The sequence below is a fragment of the Pyrus communis genome, chromosome 15 (genome assembly GCF_041283825.1).
Source record: "Pyrus communis isolate YQ-2024b chromosome 15, ASM4128382v1, whole genome shotgun sequence".
In the NCBI taxonomy this organism is placed as follows: Eukaryota; Viridiplantae; Streptophyta; class Magnoliopsida; order Rosales; family Rosaceae; genus Pyrus; species Pyrus communis.
This window is the reverse complement of record NC_142579.1, coordinates 34,369,498-34,387,053: the sequence shown is the minus strand read 5'-3', so window position 1 is coordinate 34,387,053 and position 17,556 is coordinate 34,369,498. Positions and strand designations below refer to the sequence as shown.

Below are 17,556 nucleotides of genomic sequence, written 5' to 3'. Positions count from 1 at the left end.
AACAAACATTATTGGTGGGGTGCGATATGTAGACTCACAGGCGCAATCCGGCTCCAAAATATGTATTTACAAACTTTCTGTTTGAAGAAGAAAAATAAACTCGAAATCTAAATAAAAGTCAGAATTTATAAATTAATATATACCAATTTTCTTGCTTCGATTCATAAACATACAAATTTAAAATTTTTGTGTAAAATAAAACTCATAATTTGAAACCTCTAATTCTTAAATTAAATAGTTATCATTTTTTAATTTTCATAAGTGAAAGCGTGGTAACCAAATTTTCACTCCTAAACACGACTCTTGATTGGTGCCTGTTTGTATCTGATGTTATATTATCGGTCCGTGGAATCGAAGCTATTGAATGAGTAGAGTTCTAGATTGTTGGATGAAAAATTAAAATAATTTTAATATTGTTGAGAGATAATATTATGGTTTTTAATCATATAATTATCTTTTCATAATGAATTATCTTGACATTTTCTTGTACAAGATAAATGGAATTCATATTATATCTCCAATTTGAAAGCATAATTGGTTTGGGATGTTTGCAAGTGGCGTATGGCTGAGTCTCGGTTTTATCCTATGGTAATGATGTGACAAGTGATTTTTTTGTTTTGTTTCAGCAATCGAGATTATTTATACTAAAAATGTGGGAGAATAGGCTAAGTCTCATAATAGATTAACGATAATATGGTTCAAATTTACTTTTTTAGTGATAACTTAACATAAGATATTTCACTTAAAAGTGAAAAAAATACTACTAGATCGTAGTATTGAGTAGCTGAATGTGACAAGTGATTGGATGGGATAATATCATGCAATTGCTGCATGCATGGGTTAAAGGTCATCAAAGAGGTTAGCATGGGATTGTGATCTAGTTTGGTTAGGAGTATTGGCGTGTGGTGGTAAAGATAGGCTTTAGCTTGGGAAAAGCAAGTCTGACAGATTGAAACGCTAAAAAGTAAAAAATTAAAAAAAAATCATCGCTTAATCAAATTACCACATAAATAAATATAGAGAACCCGAAAGATATAGCTCCTCATTAAGAGAGATTCTTTTATAAACCTCAAAGATGCCTCAAAACTTTAAAATGAGCTATTTCCACTATTTTTTCGGTTTCATATAGAACCTCTCACTAAAAATGTTCTAATAGAAGTAACAACGACTAGTGTGCACACCACACCTCATGTGATGGACTCAAGTAATTCGATACGATGGATCACTCCCACTTTGCATAGTTGGTGGGCTCATTGGGCCAAGGAAGACTTTGCAAGCCTAGAAGGGCTCACAAATGAGATCAACCCAGAAATGCCTCATAAGGCAAGTATTCAATAAGATTTTTAAGAGATGATGGTTATTACAATCCTAACTCATACATAGCCATGACCACTGCTACTGTTAAGACTTAAGAGTCATTCCTAAACATGATTTTTGATTGGAGCCTGTTTGTACCCGATTTTATATCATCAGCCGTGCAATTGAGGCCGTTCAATGAGTAGAGTTATAAACCGTTGGACGAAAAGTTAAAATTGGAAAGGAAACACTTATTCTCAACATAAAACCTACTTATTTATTCATTTCTTGTGTTTTAGTAAACGAAGCATCTGTCAAACATTTGTATGATATCCCCTACTTTGCATTCCCATTCTTTGTAAGTGAACAATCCATAGCTAAGAACATTCAGCTTGTCTTTTGTTGTTTTGATCATGTCTCATTCCACCATGTTTTTCATCTATGTGGCGAACGCTTTTGAGTTTTACAAATTCTCTATTTGATCGGAATAGAGGGGAAAAAAAAAACCTACTGTATATATTCTCACCCACTTTATATTGATTTGTCATTTATGAAGTAAGATCTCCCCTTCAAATTTCTTCTCTTCATTCATTTCCTATTTGAACAGTCACGTTAACGTTTTGTATTGATATTTAGAAAATTTTATTTAAACCCATATAACCTCTTTCTACACTCAACTTAAAATTTTAAATGTGAATTATCTTTTCTATCCTATTGCATAATTACTATCAAATACAAGATGAAATTCACAATAAAATTAAAATTTATTAATAAACCCACTCAATAATCAAACCCTATCATCACATCAAACCTTACGATCACGTAATATTTATTATACATTCATTCTAGTTAAACCCTTAAAACGCTCTCATAGAGAAAAATATGCTCTTTTGACCAATGGATGATGATTTTAAAGTTGTGAATCCTCCAACTAAGGTATGAATTGATTTATGCGTTTTTTCATTTGATTTCAATTTTTTTAGGATTTAGAAACAAAATTAACGCCTTTTCTATTACACTTGCCCATAAACTAAATCTAAGTTTAAGTCCGTAACAATAAATGTTCAATTTATAGCCTACACTAGAGATGTAATTTTCTTGCCTTTTGGCTGACAACTACAACATAGATTAGTATTATCCAAACCCTTATGCTTGTTTATGTGAAAGCAGTTAATCTTCTGGGCAAGTAAGAAGCGAAAATTGACCAAAACATTGACACACAACAAACTATTTTTATGATTTCTAAACTAATTGAATACAATTTATACCTAGTTCTAATTAATTAAGCTTGAACTCGACAAATGCAGGAGCAAAGATCAAACATTAGCACCGAAATGATACAATTATTTAAACTCGACTTAATTGTATATCAGAGTGACGAGAACTGCACCATTTTCAGTATCCACTAGGTCCTTACCTTTGTATATTAGAGTGGCAAATATGAAACAGAGATTAAGTATGAGACAAATAGGTAAGAGACATTACTCTCTTTACACCTTGAACGAGTTCTAGAATATTGATTTCAGGTTTTTATTTTCTAAACGGGTGTAAAAATAAATTTATATATTGAAGTGGATTTATGAGGGTAATTTAGGTAGTAAAGTTGGGTTTAAAGTGATATTAATAGTTTGATTAAAAGTAATATTGGTTTAAAAAATAAGTTAGATGTAGAAAAAAGTTACATGAGTTCAAATAAGATAGGTGTAAAAAAATGTTATATGGATTCAAATAAAATGAGAGAAAATGGACTAAAGATGAGAGAATTTAGAGAAAAAAGAATCTTATTCTGTCTTTTACAAGATGGTGTGTGGAAATAAGATATAATGCACATAGATGAGGACAAGGACATCACATTATTCTTTGAAAAAAAAAAAAAAAAAAAACATTAATTTGATTTTGTTTTGTTTTGTTTTTTTTTTTTTGTTTTTAACAAATTACTAAATTTGCCGTGGTAAAAAGTAACCCGGTTTGTGGAAGATAAAGAGTTAAGACGGAAAGAGTGGGAGAAAAGGTAAAGGCAAGATGCTGCCGCTGAAGCTGGTACGCTCTCTTGTGTTTGGAGAAACCATCAACAACAACCCTCTCCGTCTTCCCCAACATCAAGACGACGACGACGACAATGGCAGTCACAAACAAACGGGCGGCGGAGGAAGAAGCAGAAGCAGCAGCAAATCGAGAACCCCATTTCTCCTATTCCTCCCAACCAAAGAGATTGTCACTGACACTTACAGACTTGCCACCATAGCCAGAGACATGGGCATGGACTTGCATCCAACCCCATCTCTCTCCCACATCATTCTCTCCTTCCCGCCTCCGCCGCCGTCCTCCTCCTCATCTCCCTCTACAGCATCGCCGTCCTCATTTCCATCGTTTAGGTCCTCATCGTCGCTGTCGTCAACGTCTTTACCCGACGACGCGGTTCCCCTCCCCTTCCCCTGTCTCTCCGCCGCCCCAATTTCCCATCTTCGCGCATTTGTCAAGCTCTCCAAAGGCCTTTTCAAGCTGGTTTTTGTGCGCTCCGATTGCAAACCCAGTGAGGCAAATAACGTTGGCAGTCAAAGCAATTGGAATTGCAGCTCAATGTCGCTGTTTTCGCGGCTCACCGGTGACAGAATTGATACAATGGAAGGGTTTTCCCGGGCTTTAGCGGGACTGGGATGGACCCTTTTCAAGACCAAGGAAAACCCAGCAACGGATTCGAGGGACAGGAGAGTTTTCGGTGGCAGACCGGTGTATCTATTTAGAAAGGTGGATACAAACAGGGTTAGAGCTTGCGCGGTCGGGGAGTGTAGGATTCGGGAGTTGAGGTTGCCCCCACTGGATTTTAGGAATGCCCCTTTGAGAATTTTGCACTACATTCTTCTTATGACTGATGATATCTTCTATCTTGCATAAACAACAAAAAGGTGTGTCTTGCCACCTCTCACGGTTTTGTGTTTTGTTTCTTCATTTCAACGTCGCTTGTAATCTCCTTATACTTTGTATGTAGTGATTCTATGCTAAGATATTATCAGTGAATCATATATCTTTTTGGAGTTTTCTAGCCAATGTGTGCCCACCGTTGCCTTGAATTGGATTGTTTTGGTGTTTTTAACATTTAAGTGTCTAGGAAGAGCCATCCTTGGCTTGCCCCCGAATCGAAACGAAAATTAAGTTTGTTTTTGTGTTATTGGAATCGGGAGTTCAAGGATTACACCATTTGAAACTTACAAGCATCCGAACAGTGGTTTAAAATTTCTCATCATGTTTTTGGAAGGCAGATTGACTTGACACTAGTTTAAGCCTGAGGATGACGGTGCAGCGGTTTAAAATTTCTCATGCATTGTGTTTGGAAGGAAGATTGACTTGATTCAAGTTCATAGTTTAAGGGTGACAATGGTTAAATCATAGTTTTGGGAACAAATTGACATGAGACTAAAGCTGAAGGGGGTTATTTTATAATTTTCTATTTTCGTTTATCCTGAGATTTGAAATATCATGAGTGTACTTACTGTTTCTAGTACCATGGCTCTTGAGATGACTCTTGAGCCTGTGGATGCACAGTAATTAAAATTAAAAAAAAAACTATGGAAAAGGGAAGATGAAGAAAAACATATGCTTGCTCACCCGATGTCTCTGGGGGTGAACTGATTGCAGCCATAATCAGTCCAACAATTGTAACTAGTTTACAACTTGAAGAACTAAACCGAATGAAAATGAAAACCCATGAGAGTTGTTTAGGAAAATGGCCATGTTTGGCAAAAGAATACAAAAAGAACCCATCAGAGAAGTTCTTTCTTTTTCATTTTTCTTGTTTTTCTCTCTTTGCTGCACTGGATTGGCTAAATTTTCATAGCTATCTCCTTCCCTCATCTTACTTTCTCTCACTAACTCTTTATCTCTCTTTCTAGGGATGTTCATGGCAGCTTGACCCTTCCTCTCTATGAAGGGTTACCAAAATTGACCCCTGTCTATTCCTTAAAAGATATGATTTTCTTCAAAGGTACCTATTTAACTTTTCTTGAATCATCGGAAAATATGTTATGGAGTTTTTTATAATTTTCCTTGCCATTTGTAATTATGAATTGGTGAGGGGTCACTGAATTGAGTTGTTTATTTTTCAATTTTGTTTTAGTAAACTTCACCATTTTCAAATGATAGTTGTGATTGGGCGAGGTTTCAGTTATATGTATTTATCTTCTTGTAGACCTCACCATTCGTAAACTACTTATGCCATCATGTGGGTATCAAATTCTCTTGTTTCTGTTAGTAAAGGTTTTTAAGGATCTTTAAAATGTGGGATCTGTTTCTTAAAAAGTAGGACAAGAAGTTTGAAAATGGACTGAAATGAGAGGAAAACTGGGGCCAAAATATTAGAACTCTCACTCTATGTGCCACAACAAATCTAAAATATTGTGGTACAATCATGTGGATTTGGGTATTCCAAACATGATGACATGTTATTGCTCATTAACCTAGGATTCAAGTTGACAAATTTAGTATTGTAAAGATAAGGTGGTTAGGATAGGCCTGCGTTTTTCACTTCAATCGTAATGAAGTGTGTTTGCTGGTTTGGCTTTGTGGTTTTGTTTCAAGTGTGATTTAGTAAGTGGATGACATTTTGGAACCTGGAAGTTCCATGAGTAGGTATTACAAACTTTCCTTCTTATTTTAATTTAAGAACATGTGACATTGGAACCATCCAAAGGGGAAAATGTGGGAAGAGTCGTTGATGAGAACGGGTAGGACTAGGAGGGGGTTATTGAGAAAATAGCCTGAAATAAGGAGGAACCGTAAGTGGATAAGAGGGGTGGGTAAATATAATAGTATGTGATGAGGTGCCCTAAATCTGATTATGGGGTTAGCAAGTGACCACATTAGTAAAGTTAATCGAAGTCAGAATTTTTACTCTCTTTGGACTTTGGGATAAAATTTTCTGGATGAGCACAACTTTAGATTGTATGGATCAAATACAGTAGTGGTCAAAATTCAAGGTCTGTAAATGTAATTTAGATAAACAAATATGAAGTTCACATTTTATATTACGAAGAAACCCTTCGTATCATAAAAATTAACAGATATATGAAAGAATTGTTGTTAGACTTTGAAGTACAACATGTTGATGTCTATGTCTCCCAGAAGCCTACGCTGAGGAGGAAACTTGGGCAAGCAATTCGCAATGTTTGTAGCAGTTTCTAGATATAAAGAAAATCTAGTGAGCAGCTTATTGTTTCCGTCTTTAGATGACTTTCCCTGTGTAGCATTGTCCCCATGGGTGGGCAAACTATTGACATCGAAGTTGAAGTTGGTCTTCCCAATCAGGTCTTGAAGTGCCTTCTTCTTGTAAGTCCAACTTCCACTTCTCAAACTGAAGTTATATAAAGGAAGAAAACGTTGTCCATACATAGCTATGAACTCCAGCGCAGCTAAAATGAACTCCAGTTCATCGTTTGGCATGTAGTAGGGAAAGCTGATTCTAGTCCACCCTGGTTTCACTCCGAGATAGCCCTGTACATAATTTTTTTAGAACCCATAGTAATCTTAAACTCTCTGTTAAACGTTGAACATTGAAAGAAAATGTTTCGTTTCAGACTGTATGACATCATAAGTAAATCTTATGTTTGCCGAATTGGGTATTTTGACCATAGATCAGGATGTGCAATTTAGATTTACAGTCTGTCGCCATAAGTTTGGCAAGAGAACATTACCTGGGCATTGAAAACTTAGTGTGGTAGAAGTTGAAGATGAATGGGATTAGGAATTACCTTCTGAATGGCAGATCTATAGGCATGTGAAAGAGTGTGATCAATTTTGAGGAGATTGTGACCATAGGGTCCAGCACAATCGCAGCCACCTCTAGCCTGAATACCGAATAGATCATTGAGCAGAGCTGCGACGAAGCCCCCATGAAGGGGCTTGCCTCTGCTGTTTCCTGTCTCGCCCCACATGTAGAGCCCTTGGTCAGCTCCCTCTCTGCCAATATCTGTTTTCATGGCAGCCGTTGAGGAGCAATTGGTCGTAGAATAAACGAGGAAGGACAAAATGGCTAGTCTTTTGGCGCTCGTATTTCCCAAAATCCATATGTTTTGGTTCGGAAGAAGCCTCTCTAGTGCCCTTTTAACATGGAGTTGCTCTTGCTTTTCAATGACTTGATAACCAATGTATTCCTTCACCCAGAAAGCCAAGGCTGCCCTAATTGTTTGGATGATTTGAGGAGTACCCCCATTTTCCCTCTCTTCTATGTCCTCGAAGTACACTGTGTCCTGCATTTGTCACATAATATATGAACTTTCATATATGATAAAACTACAACATATGTGATATTAGTTGCCATTAAACCGCTCTGTTAGAGAAAGTCTCGAGTTCAAATCTGATGCCCGATAATTTGAATGGTCACATAAATGATAGAATTGATTTAATAAATGCCTGAAAACAACATTTCTTTTTTAATTTTTGTTAATAATGACTGTCATTGATAATGTATGAATGTAATATTAAGAGAAAATTGGGTGGTCGTTGAATTTTAATCCAATTGTACTGAATTAAAAATTTGTGAGTATTTAGTACTTGAACTTATCATAATGTGGAGCGATGATCTTTTTCGATAACTCTGTTCGAACTCATGTTCTTAGTTTTCCCTTTTAACCTTTTATTTTGGATGAAAGTTCTAACGATGTTACCTAGTAGGATTGTTGCTCTATGTTGTGACAAGTTCGGACCAACAACATGTTACGTGAATCAATGCTCCAATTATCAGAAACATTAATTAATGACATATCTGTAAATTAAACAATCATAAAGCAGCAGAAGGACATTGCCTTGTTTGCGTGGTCAATCAATTACCAGATCACATGATTTTCGTTTGACAATTAATCCTAACTTTTGGCAAAACCAAAAATTAGTACTTGGACTAGGGAATACCTCAGTATTGAAGCCATTGACGTAAGCAACAGTCCCACCTCCACAAGTTGACGGGGGAAAAGATCTGAGCTGATACAGTGCCTTGCTCATCACAAGTATGCCTGGGGTTCCGGGCCCACCTACAGACTTGTGTGGGCTCAGGAAAATACCGTCGTACCCGTCCATCTGTCCACTCCTCATCTCAATTTCCACGTACGGCCCACTGTATTTATTTGTCACACACCAAATCAATACAAACACGAGAAAATTTCAGTTTAATTAAATAACAACATGGGGCAGCATGTCAACATCGCTTGTATACGAACAAAATTAATTTAATTAATTTTACCAATTTTTTGTTCAATTTAATTTAATCAATTTTTATTTTGAATTTAATTAATTAAGAACAAAATTAATTCAATTAATTTGACCAATTTTTTGTTCAATTTAATCAAACAAGAACAAGTAGCAGTATACCAAACTAGTTGATAAAAAATCATAAAAGTAAGGGCTGGTTTGGTATTGCTGTGCTTTGAAAAAAAATTGCTTCTGCTGTGTTGTGAGAATAAGCAGCTGTAAAATAAAGCGGCAGAGTGTTTGGTAAACTTTTTTGTAAAAGTGCTTTTGAAAAAAAAAAAGCAGTATTAGAGTGTTTGGTAAACTTTTATGTAAAATAAATGTGAAAAAAGGCCGGTTTTTCAAAGCTGGGTTTTGCAGCTTCTTGTTTTTGGCTTTTTTTCATCCAAAACTGTGAAAAAAAGCTGAAGCTGAGTGTTTACCAAACACAAAAACAGCTCTCAACTTTTTTTTATAGCAGTTTTTTTCAGAATCATCTCAGTACTAAACCAGGTCGTAATGTCCAAAGGTTCTACTTGAATTTGACTTTATATATTTAACAAAGGCATTGAGGTTCTTCTGCAATCGATTCATGTCTCCTGATATCGCTTGTATGCAAAAACAAGATGAAAGAAAAGGAGTAGTGGGATGTAGTCGGTTTACCTTGCTGCGAAATCAAAGCATGCAAAGCCGCCATATTGATGAAGAATACGAGCGATTGCTCGTGTATCCGAATAAATTCCGGTCACATTGCTACAAGCCGAGAAGGAACCCAAAATGGGGCGGTTGGCGTACTTGTACGACTCGAGTTGTAGTCTAAGAGCCTCCATGTCCAACAAGCCATCCTCGTCTAGACCGATCTCGATCACTTGAGCTAAGCTTTGCCGCCACGAGAGGAGGTTCGAGTGGTGCTCGTAAGGGCCGACGAAAACCAACCACCTCTCTTCCATGCCTATCAAATCACTGCTCAGCATTCTATCTCTTAGGGTTGACGGCACTGCAATGCCCATCACCTCTTGGAGCCTTTTGATTGCTGAGGTAGTGCCTTGGCCGCACAGCAAGAGTGCATCATCTGCTCCAACCCCTAAGCATTTCTTCAAGTACTTGACTGCTTCTCCCACCATTTTCGTCGTCCGGTTTCCGACGAAGCTGTCACAGGTGTGAGTATTCCCTTTAACATGTTAACACACACGTTCATTAGTTGGTTTGTTCTTGAGATCAACCAACTACTCGTAACATTTGATATAATACAGAGTTGATATACGTACCGTAAAAGGGAAGGACATTTTTGACGATGAAGTTTTCGATGTAGAGAAGAGAGCGTCCGGAGGCAGTGTGATCGGCGTAGGTGAGTCCTCGTCTCCCGAAAGGAGAATCGAATTCTGCAGCGGCACCGATGACTTGAGAGCGTAGCCAAGACAGCCGTAGCTGCTCGGACTCGCTCTTTGGCACCTCCTCCATCTCAAGTGTTGCACAGAATGACGATTCTCCGCCGCGGTTGCAGTCGTCATAAGGTGATGAATCTGATGATTGATGATCAGGAGAAGCTGACGTCGTACCAGTGCTGCTGATGATTGCTGTAGGGGAAGGGGAGTATTGGATTTCTCTTAAGATGGGTTGCTCCAAATATTCAAATTCCATATGTTAATTAGCAAAGATTAACGAAAGGAAGAATTTATGAACAAGAAGAACAATGAGTTGGAAGGAACATGTCATACATACATATATATATATATATGCATATATATTAATATGGTATAAGAATTATGAGTGTTCCGGTGGGTTTGTAATTGTATTGATAAAGTTGATAGATTATGCGGCACCCGCATTGCACTAAACCAATGGGACCTAGTCAATTCGATTCAAATATTGTGCCTTTTTCTTGCCACCGCTGTCTTTATGGAAAGTTCAACGCATTTGGATTGGATTTTACGCGGTACTCATGCCAACAGTAAGTAAAATCCGAGTCTCTGACAGCATTTTGGTTCCATACGAAACCACGGCTTACCTTTTCATTTTTTATTTATAAACAATGTTTTACACGAAATTCATTTCAACCGCAGAAAAAGAGTTAGGCGTAGAAGAAGAGTACATTGCGCGCTCTGCCCAACCTGACTAAGTCTACTTCCGCAACTTTTTCAAGAAATAAAAAAAATCTAACCGTTTGAACTAAAAAATGAGGTTGTCACTTAGTATTATGATTTAGTAATATTCATCTTTACTTGTAAGTGAGAGGTCTTAGGTTCAATTCTCACCAAAGACGAATTCAAACCATATCATTGTTAGTCTATTGTGAGGTTAAGTCCACTCTTCCCCATTAATGTTGATAGTATCGCTTGTTTAAAAAAAAAAAAATTAATGTTGGCCATTTTATGTTGGGCCAATATCCACTTACCAACCTGAACAACTTTGGGCCTTCGTTTAAAGAAAAAATAAACAGTACCTCGGCCCAAACAGCTTTTGCTTTTTTATTTGAATTATTGAGCATGCTTTCACAAGGGGAAATACTTTGGACGATGCTCTGGTGAAAATTTTGATTCTGACTAGAGACAGAAATCTTTATTCTTCTTCAAGTATGTTATTTAATTAAATTTAATTGTTGAATTTAAATATAAGGATGATCGTAGATTATATAATTTGAGTTATGTGAATTGGTTGATATTAAAATGAGGATATGATTTGACGCTTGTATATGTTTTGTTTTCGGTTTTAATTTTTTTTTTTCAGATTTAATTAAATGGGGCTTGCATGCCTCCTTCCTCTTATTATTCCTGGAGTTGTAATCTTCTATTACCCTGTTTTTGTAACTCTCATAATTCTTTAGTATTTTATTTTTTGAATAAACGATATTATTTACGTTAAGGGTAATCCTTTAGTATTTTATTTTTTGAACAAACGATATTATCTACGTTAAAGATAAATTCTACTAAACCGTAGTACCAAGTGGCTAATCCTTTAGTATTAGGTTTCGATTATGATGTATATATTTAGGATAGTTTATGAAGAAAAAAGAAATTAAGATTATCCCAAAAAGACTTCCACCTGCCTTGACCTTTCGACTAAACTGTGTGCCTCGTAATTTAATCAATTAAGTCCATGATTAACTCTTTAATCTATATGATGTGATATCATTGAATTATTGTTTTTAATTTATGTTTAAGAATGCATAAAACTTGTAATAAAATCCTCGCTAAATAATTATTTAATTGAAAAGGAAATCAAGAAATGATTTGTGCCACGTTAGCACATTAATAACATAATTGACGAAATATAGACAAAAGAAACAAATTGATCGAAGTCGAAATTGACGGACCAACAGAGGAGGCCAATTTGAGGGAAGAGGATTCTCTCCGTATTTACTTTGTGGAATCTTAGAGATCTTCATATTCTAACCGTTTACTGTATATCATGCAGTCAGTTTTCGTCATGTACTATTTGTGTTTAATTTTAAATTAAAAAATCAAATGATTTCTGATCGCAGACTATGTTGAGGATCCCTAAAATCCTCACAATTTAAATTCGGATGGGATCCAAATCCCAATTTCAGAGACCTCCCGTTTAACTATTTTATCTTTGTATTCTACAAGGGAGACTTGGAAGTAGACGGTGTTGAGTACTATCTGATGTGGGGACAGGTGGCAGTAAATATAATGAAGGGGACACTGAAACTTCTGAACAATGACAACCAATCCCTTCCCTTCACTGTCCAGTCCTGCGATCTCAGGTCGGCTCTCTTTTCCGACGGTTTTGCACTCAACTCTTGCATTTCGCTTTACCAATCCGAAACCCTAAATCCCTCCCACTATTTCGTTCTCAACCATCAATCCAATCCAATCCCCTTCGCCTTCAGGCTTCCGGTGCCGTACACCTCAATTCCAATTCCAATCCTATCCTATCCTATCCCCTTCTTGTTTGCCCGCTCTTTCTTCAACAATCGAACACACAAACACTTAATATCTGTGCTCTGCTTCTTCAGTCTAGTGCTGTGGCGGCGGCGGCAACAAAATTGAAAGGAGCAATGTAAGCACCCCTCATCGATTTTGCTTGTCAATTTCTTTCTGCATCTACTTAATTTTCTGAATTATACATTGTTATAGGGTTTTGATTTTCTATTAATAGGGGTTTGATTTTTCAATGCATTGCGATATGAGGCTCTGTGAATTGAAATTTAGTTTAACAAAATTGTAGCTTATCCATTCAATTCAATCCAATCCAATCCAATCCAATCCTCTATACCAAACGAGACCTTAATACGGATGTGGGATGTCATGTTAGTGGTTGTCCTGCAGTAATAGTTTCTTTTTCTATTATTTGGTTTATAATTCTTAAACTATTTCCTGTTTACTTTTTAGGTTTGTGGTTTCTTCACATTGTATATGTTCATATAACAACTTAGGTTTGTTATTTTACAGTTAATATCCTAGCATGCTTTTATCTTATGTTGTTAATTATAACTTGGTCGTCGACATGCCTCTCTGACATATTTCCCATGCACTGCTGTTTTTGCTTGTCTGTGGATCTAACCGTAATGACTCTACGTGGGAGCAATGTTTAGATTAAGTCTCATTAGAAGCTACAAGGAGATGCAGAGTTCATGTTTCCGGCTTTTTTAGTCTCTTTACCGGCCCTTGTATTATGCTTGGAGGGTTAACTTCTGTTTACAGCTGGAACTGAATTTTTGTTACCTGCCATTATTCTATGGAATGACAGTTCTTGCCTTATGTTTCTTATGATTGTACACTGGATGTTGGAATTATACCAAAATAGAGAGGTGCAATAACTCAATAGCACAAATTGCGCTCTTGAAATTAAACCTCAACTGACTTGATGGGCAAGGAAAGCTTATCAGAAGCTAGCATTGTAGCCTGTGAGGATAGCTCACCTGGACATAGTGATGATATTGATGCTCAAGCATGCCATAGTCTTGACAACGAGGCCGGCTTGCTAACTTGTCGCGTGTGCCATTGTGCTGAATCGGACAAAAGGGGAGATGCAGCGTTAGGGTTTCTGGGTATTGTTCCTCCTTTACAAGAAGCATGTATAAGCAACGGGGAAGTAAAACCTCAAAGCACGGTAGTCCCTAAATGTGATATATCCGCCCAGAAAAATGTTGGAAAAGAATCTGGTTTTTTGGAGTTTATAAGCCCTGATGGAGAGGTTTTCATATGTAGTGCTGATTTAGAGACTGGTTCATGTCACCATGAAGACATGTTAGTTGAGCTTGGTTGCTCTTGCAAAAATGACCTTGCTCTGGTACACTACGCTTGTGCACTCAAATGGTTTGTCAACCATGGATCCACTGTTTGTGAAATCTGCGGACGTGTTGCAAAAAATATCAGACCTTCAGACTTCAATAAGGTTATGGTCTCCTTAAAGGAGTATGAAACATTGAGGGAAAGAACTGCTAGAGGGGAAGCCGATGTCACACAGGTCAATACATGTACAGGTATAGATCCTGATGCTGTAGCTGCTATCAGAAGGCAACGACTGAGTGAAATTTCACTGTGGTTTACTCCATATGGTAATAGCAGTAGTAACAATAATACAGATAGCAATTCTGTTGCAATTTCACAAGTTGTATCGGAACAACCTTTGAATCCTGTCATTGTTCCTGCTGAAAATCCTGCAACCAAATGGGCTGTGGAAGGTACTGGAATTCTGCTTGCTACAGGGCTTCTTACTGTTACTCTTGCATGGCTTATAGCTCCTCGTGTTGGGAAGGTACGTTAGATTTGGTGTCATTCAATTATTAAAAGAATGGTGCAGATAGGAATTTTTTTCCTTTAAATTCTGCAAGCTTTGTGTGGAAACTTAACTAATTGGACCATTGACTGATCTTTACAATCTAGTCAAATTTGAATTTTTTCACAGACATTAAGAATATTTTTTGTCCTGAGAAAAAACGATAGAATTTTATTAAAACAATGGAAGGAATTACAACAAGTGGATAAGAAATCCACCAACTAGCAAAACTAGTTGATTGATCAAGATGATTGATTAGTATTGGCGAAGAACTCTGTTTTCATTTCTTTTTTATTCTTCTATGGTGAACCATAATTGTAAGTGTTGTGATTGGTTTGCAAGACCTATTTTCTCTGGTATTCCTAGGTGGTCTAGGAGTAGAATTAGTAAAGAAAGAGTACTATCCTAGTTTTACTAGGTTTAACCACCTAGTCTTCTTTTCGAAAAATGAAAAGATATGTAACCCCACGGCCTACGTATTGAGAGGTATGGTGTGAGAGAGGGATTGTCAGCACGGCTTTGGGGTTTTAGCTAGGGTTCAACTAGTTACTGTAATCTGTGCTATTCGTCTTCAAGGGATCACATGGGGAAGTAGGCAAAGTTAGCCGAACCTCAGCAACAATGATTTGTGTGTTGTGTGTGCTTGTTTTGTTTGAGTTCATATTATTCTGCAATATCGCATATTTAGCTTCCTAGGGTTTGTGTTTCATCACAGTACAACATTACCAAGATCTTAGAGGTTAAGAGAAATTATGGATCACCTTCACAATTTTTAGAATATATGTGATCTTTGGGACAAAATTTTGTTTATTGAGGTATGGCTTCGGTGTTCAAAGATTGAGTTTCAGCTTGAGACTGAGGAAGGAATGGTATGTAATCAATCTGTTAAACTCTTTGAAAGTAAGAATCAGAAAAAAGAGAGCGAGATTCAACAATGACAGGACTATGTATGGTTAAGGTTCATGTATGTCGTGGTTGAAGCTTGATAGGGAGAACCCTGTAAGTTGGGTGATTCCTGCAGGCTGCTATTCTATCATATGTGAAAAGCGTAATGATGGACTGGAAGGAGCTGTGTACTAATATTTATTCAGACTTTGGTTTATACCAAGTTTCTAAAAGATGCTAGGCGCTAGTTGGACTGCTGGCTAGGGACGCCTAGGCGGACTAGGCAAATTTAAGTAAATTTATTATATATAATATCGTATAAATAAGTGCATTCTTATACTTAAAAAGTACACAATTGCATTGGGATACATCAATTGAAAAATAGAATGATATATAGATAATAATGTATTAGAACATAATGAAAACTTGAGGAACAAGCATATAATGTGTGTTCATCATCTAAGTATTCAACAAATCTCTTACAATTTAGTGAAAAAATTAAATGCAAAATGAAAGTTATCTATTTTCGGTCTAAGTGAGAGTCGCGACGTAGGCGGGTGCCTAGGCGGATTTGGGCGGGCTAGATGGGGATTTTTAGAACAGTGGTTTATATTGCTTAGGCTGTGGTAGTGTCTATTGTACAGATTGAATTATGATTTGTAATCTTTTTCTAGTTACTTGCAGTCTTAAGTAGAATTATTGGATCTCAGTTTCTCCTGAGTTCAAGAGAATCTCCCTCTCCCTAATTTGGCTTGATTGGAAGGGGGCAGCCTTAAAGTTTTTATTAGGGTGTTTCCTTCTCTTTTGGAGCTGTTTGTGTTTATTCTGTTTTGTGTTCGGGGGTGGACCATTCTCTTTGTTCCTCGTTTTCCTTCTTTTTAATAATACAGTCTTTCTTTTTTCAAATAAAACAAGTGCTTCCTAGGATAAAGTTCTCTTCGTATCAAGTCAAAAGGGCCTTTAATCAACTTCCTCGCCTTTTCCTATTAAGGCATTCTTAGAAATAAATCATGTATTACACCATATAGTTTCCTTTAATCACCATCATTTATTTCATTATTTGATAAACTTTAGTTTTTTGTGCAGAAAACTGCCAAAAGCGGTCTTCATATTCTCCTTGGAGGAATTTGTGCTTTGACAGTTGTGGTTTTCTTTCGCTTTGTAAGTAATTATACCTTTCTCGTTTTTCATTTTATCCTCTATAATGTTTATTTGCATTGAATCTGGATGGTGCTCTGTCTATGTGTGGATTTCATTAGACATTATTAAAATGGACAAACCCTTATGGTTTACCTTCCTTCCCACCACCCTCCCTCTTTTCCCCCCATATAATTTCCCGTTATCTCAAGCACAAAAAGTGAAAACTAAAAACGAACCATAAGTTGTGATTTCCTTGCCTTCCACCTTGTACTTAGATTTGAATTGATATTCATAGGTTGAAGAAAGTTGTGTTATGCTTCGTTTTCAACCAATCGTAGATTTGAGGGAATTTTGATTCTATGCAACAACTACCGGAATCATTATGGACCGAATGAGACCGTAATAATCATTTTGGTTTTATATGTTGCAGTTTGTGCTCACCAGGATCAAGTATGGACCTGCACGCTACTGGGCAATATTATTCGTTTTCTGGTTTCTAGTTTTTGGTATCTGGGCGTCACGGACACATGGTTCCCATACAACATAATTTTCTTGGATTTTTCTTTTTTGTTTGTGTTTGTGTTTGTTAAACCATTGTCTTCCAAAGAAACTCAACACAACAGAATTTATATATATTTCAGGGTTTATTTGTTAGCCTGTCTTTGATGGGTGCATTTTCTCTACTTCAATTTTTCCTTTTTGAAGAACAAGACATCTGCAATTACATTACATGATATGGCCAACAACAAAAGAAAATGGAACATCATGTGACGTATAACATGGTCTCATGAACCCCATCGGATCTAATACAAAACTCCGGCGCCACAACAGTCATGCAAAGGCAGTGGTGCTTCTGGATCATTTTACTAGTGTGTGATATACGGTCGTAGCTGCTGCTGTGCGACTCAGGCAGACAGAAGTGAGAGGTTTAAAATTCGAATGAAAACTGAGAAATGTCATGACTACGATGAAAGTAATGAAAATTGGTCGTGTGTGCCGTTTGTGGATGGGCTTTTTGTCTTTTTACTTAAGTCTGTATGAGCTCCCCATGCCCAAAACAAAAAATGAATGCCGAGAGTGAGGGAGAGCGATTGAGGCGTCGTAATTTTGTGAATCGCATGATGTGATGGTTGAAGGTTGGATTCTATTTTTATTTAGAGAATGAATCCAACCATCAATGACCACACCATGTGATCTACGAAGTGGTTTAAAATAAGTCTTCTGGCAACAACCTTTTTAGGTCGATTCGAAAGACACTAACCAAGCACAACCAAACCA

General features: G+C 36.9%; 3 protein-coding genes across 6 annotated transcripts; 2 read left to right on the top strand and 1 right to left on the bottom strand.

The window, feature by feature from the left end:
* The first annotated feature begins 3,276 nt into the window (after positions 1-3,276).
* On the top strand, positions 3,277-5,481 carry LOC137714458 (uncharacterized). Its single transcript, XM_068453672.2, has 2 exons — positions 3,277-4,202; positions 5,187-5,481. The coding sequence occupies exon 1, from the start codon at positions 3,319-3,321 to the stop codon at positions 4,189-4,191; it is 873 nt and encodes a 290-aa protein (XP_068309773.2). The 5' UTR covers positions 3,277-3,318; the 3' UTR covers positions 4,192-4,202; positions 5,187-5,481.
* Positions 5,482-6,157: 676 nt separating this feature from the next.
* Positions 6,158-10,225, bottom strand: LOC137736426 (uncharacterized). Its single transcript, XM_088686757.1, has 5 exons — positions 9,780-10,225; positions 9,175-9,682; positions 8,197-8,398; positions 7,041-7,538; positions 6,158-6,783 (listed from the first exon to the last, which is right to left on the bottom strand). The coding sequence occupies exons 1-5, from the start codon at positions 10,150-10,152 to the stop codon at positions 6,373-6,375; spliced, it is 1,992 nt and encodes a 663-aa protein (XP_088542883.1). The 5' UTR covers positions 10,153-10,225; the 3' UTR covers positions 6,158-6,372.
* Positions 10,226-12,086: 1,861 nt separating this feature from the next.
* LOC137736645 (uncharacterized) lies at positions 12,087-16,952 on the top strand. 4 transcript variants are annotated; one of them, XM_068475882.2, is made up of 4 exons: positions 12,087-12,531; positions 13,067-14,232; positions 16,225-16,299; positions 16,709-16,952. In XM_068475882.2, the coding sequence occupies exons 2-4, from the start codon at positions 13,339-13,341 to the stop codon at positions 16,823-16,825; spliced, it is 1,086 nt and encodes a 361-aa protein (XP_068331983.2). In that variant the 5' UTR covers positions 12,087-12,531; positions 13,067-13,338; the 3' UTR covers positions 16,826-16,952. The 4 variants fall into 4 exon arrangements, with proteins under 4 accessions (XP_068331983.2, XP_068331990.2, XP_088542269.1 ...); XM_068475889.2 differs by having other exon boundaries at positions 12,185-12,531; positions 13,222-14,232; XM_088686143.1 differs by having other exon boundaries at positions 12,185-12,531; positions 12,864-14,232.
* The last annotated feature ends 604 nt before the right edge of the window (positions 16,953-17,556 follow it).

What these genes read in the sequence shown, in the direction of transcription:
- LOC137736426 (XM_088686757.1), bottom strand. Translation starts at nt 10,152, where the DNA reads ATGGAATTTGAATATTTGGAGCAACCCATCTTAAGAGAAATCCAATAC. An exon ending in AAATGTCCTTCCCTTTTACG is followed by an intron (nt 9,683 to 9,779) that starts GTACGTATATCA and finishes AACATGTTAAAG; the next exon opens with GGAATACTCACACCTGTGAC. An exon ending in TCAATGGCTTCAATACTGAG is followed by an intron (nt 7,539 to 8,196) that starts GTATTCCCTAGT and finishes TGACAAATGCAG; the next exon opens with GACACAGTGTACTTCGAGGA.
- LOC137736645 (XM_068475882.2), top strand. Translation starts at nt 13,339, where the DNA reads ATGGGCAAGGAAAGCTTATCAGAAGCTAGCATTGTAGCCTGTGAGGAT. An exon ending in TAGCTCCTCGTGTTGGGAAG is followed by an intron (nt 14,233 to 16,224) that starts GTACGTTAGATT and finishes TTTTTTGTGCAG; the next exon opens with AAAACTGCCAAAAGCGGTCT. An exon ending in TTGTGGTTTTCTTTCGCTTT is followed by an intron (nt 16,300 to 16,708) that starts GTAAGTAATTAT and finishes TATATGTTGCAG; the next exon opens with TTTGTGCTCACCAGGATCAA.
- LOC137714458 (XM_068453672.2), top strand. Translation starts at nt 3,319, where the DNA reads ATGCTGCCGCTGAAGCTGGTACGCTCTCTTGTGTTTGGAGAAACCATC.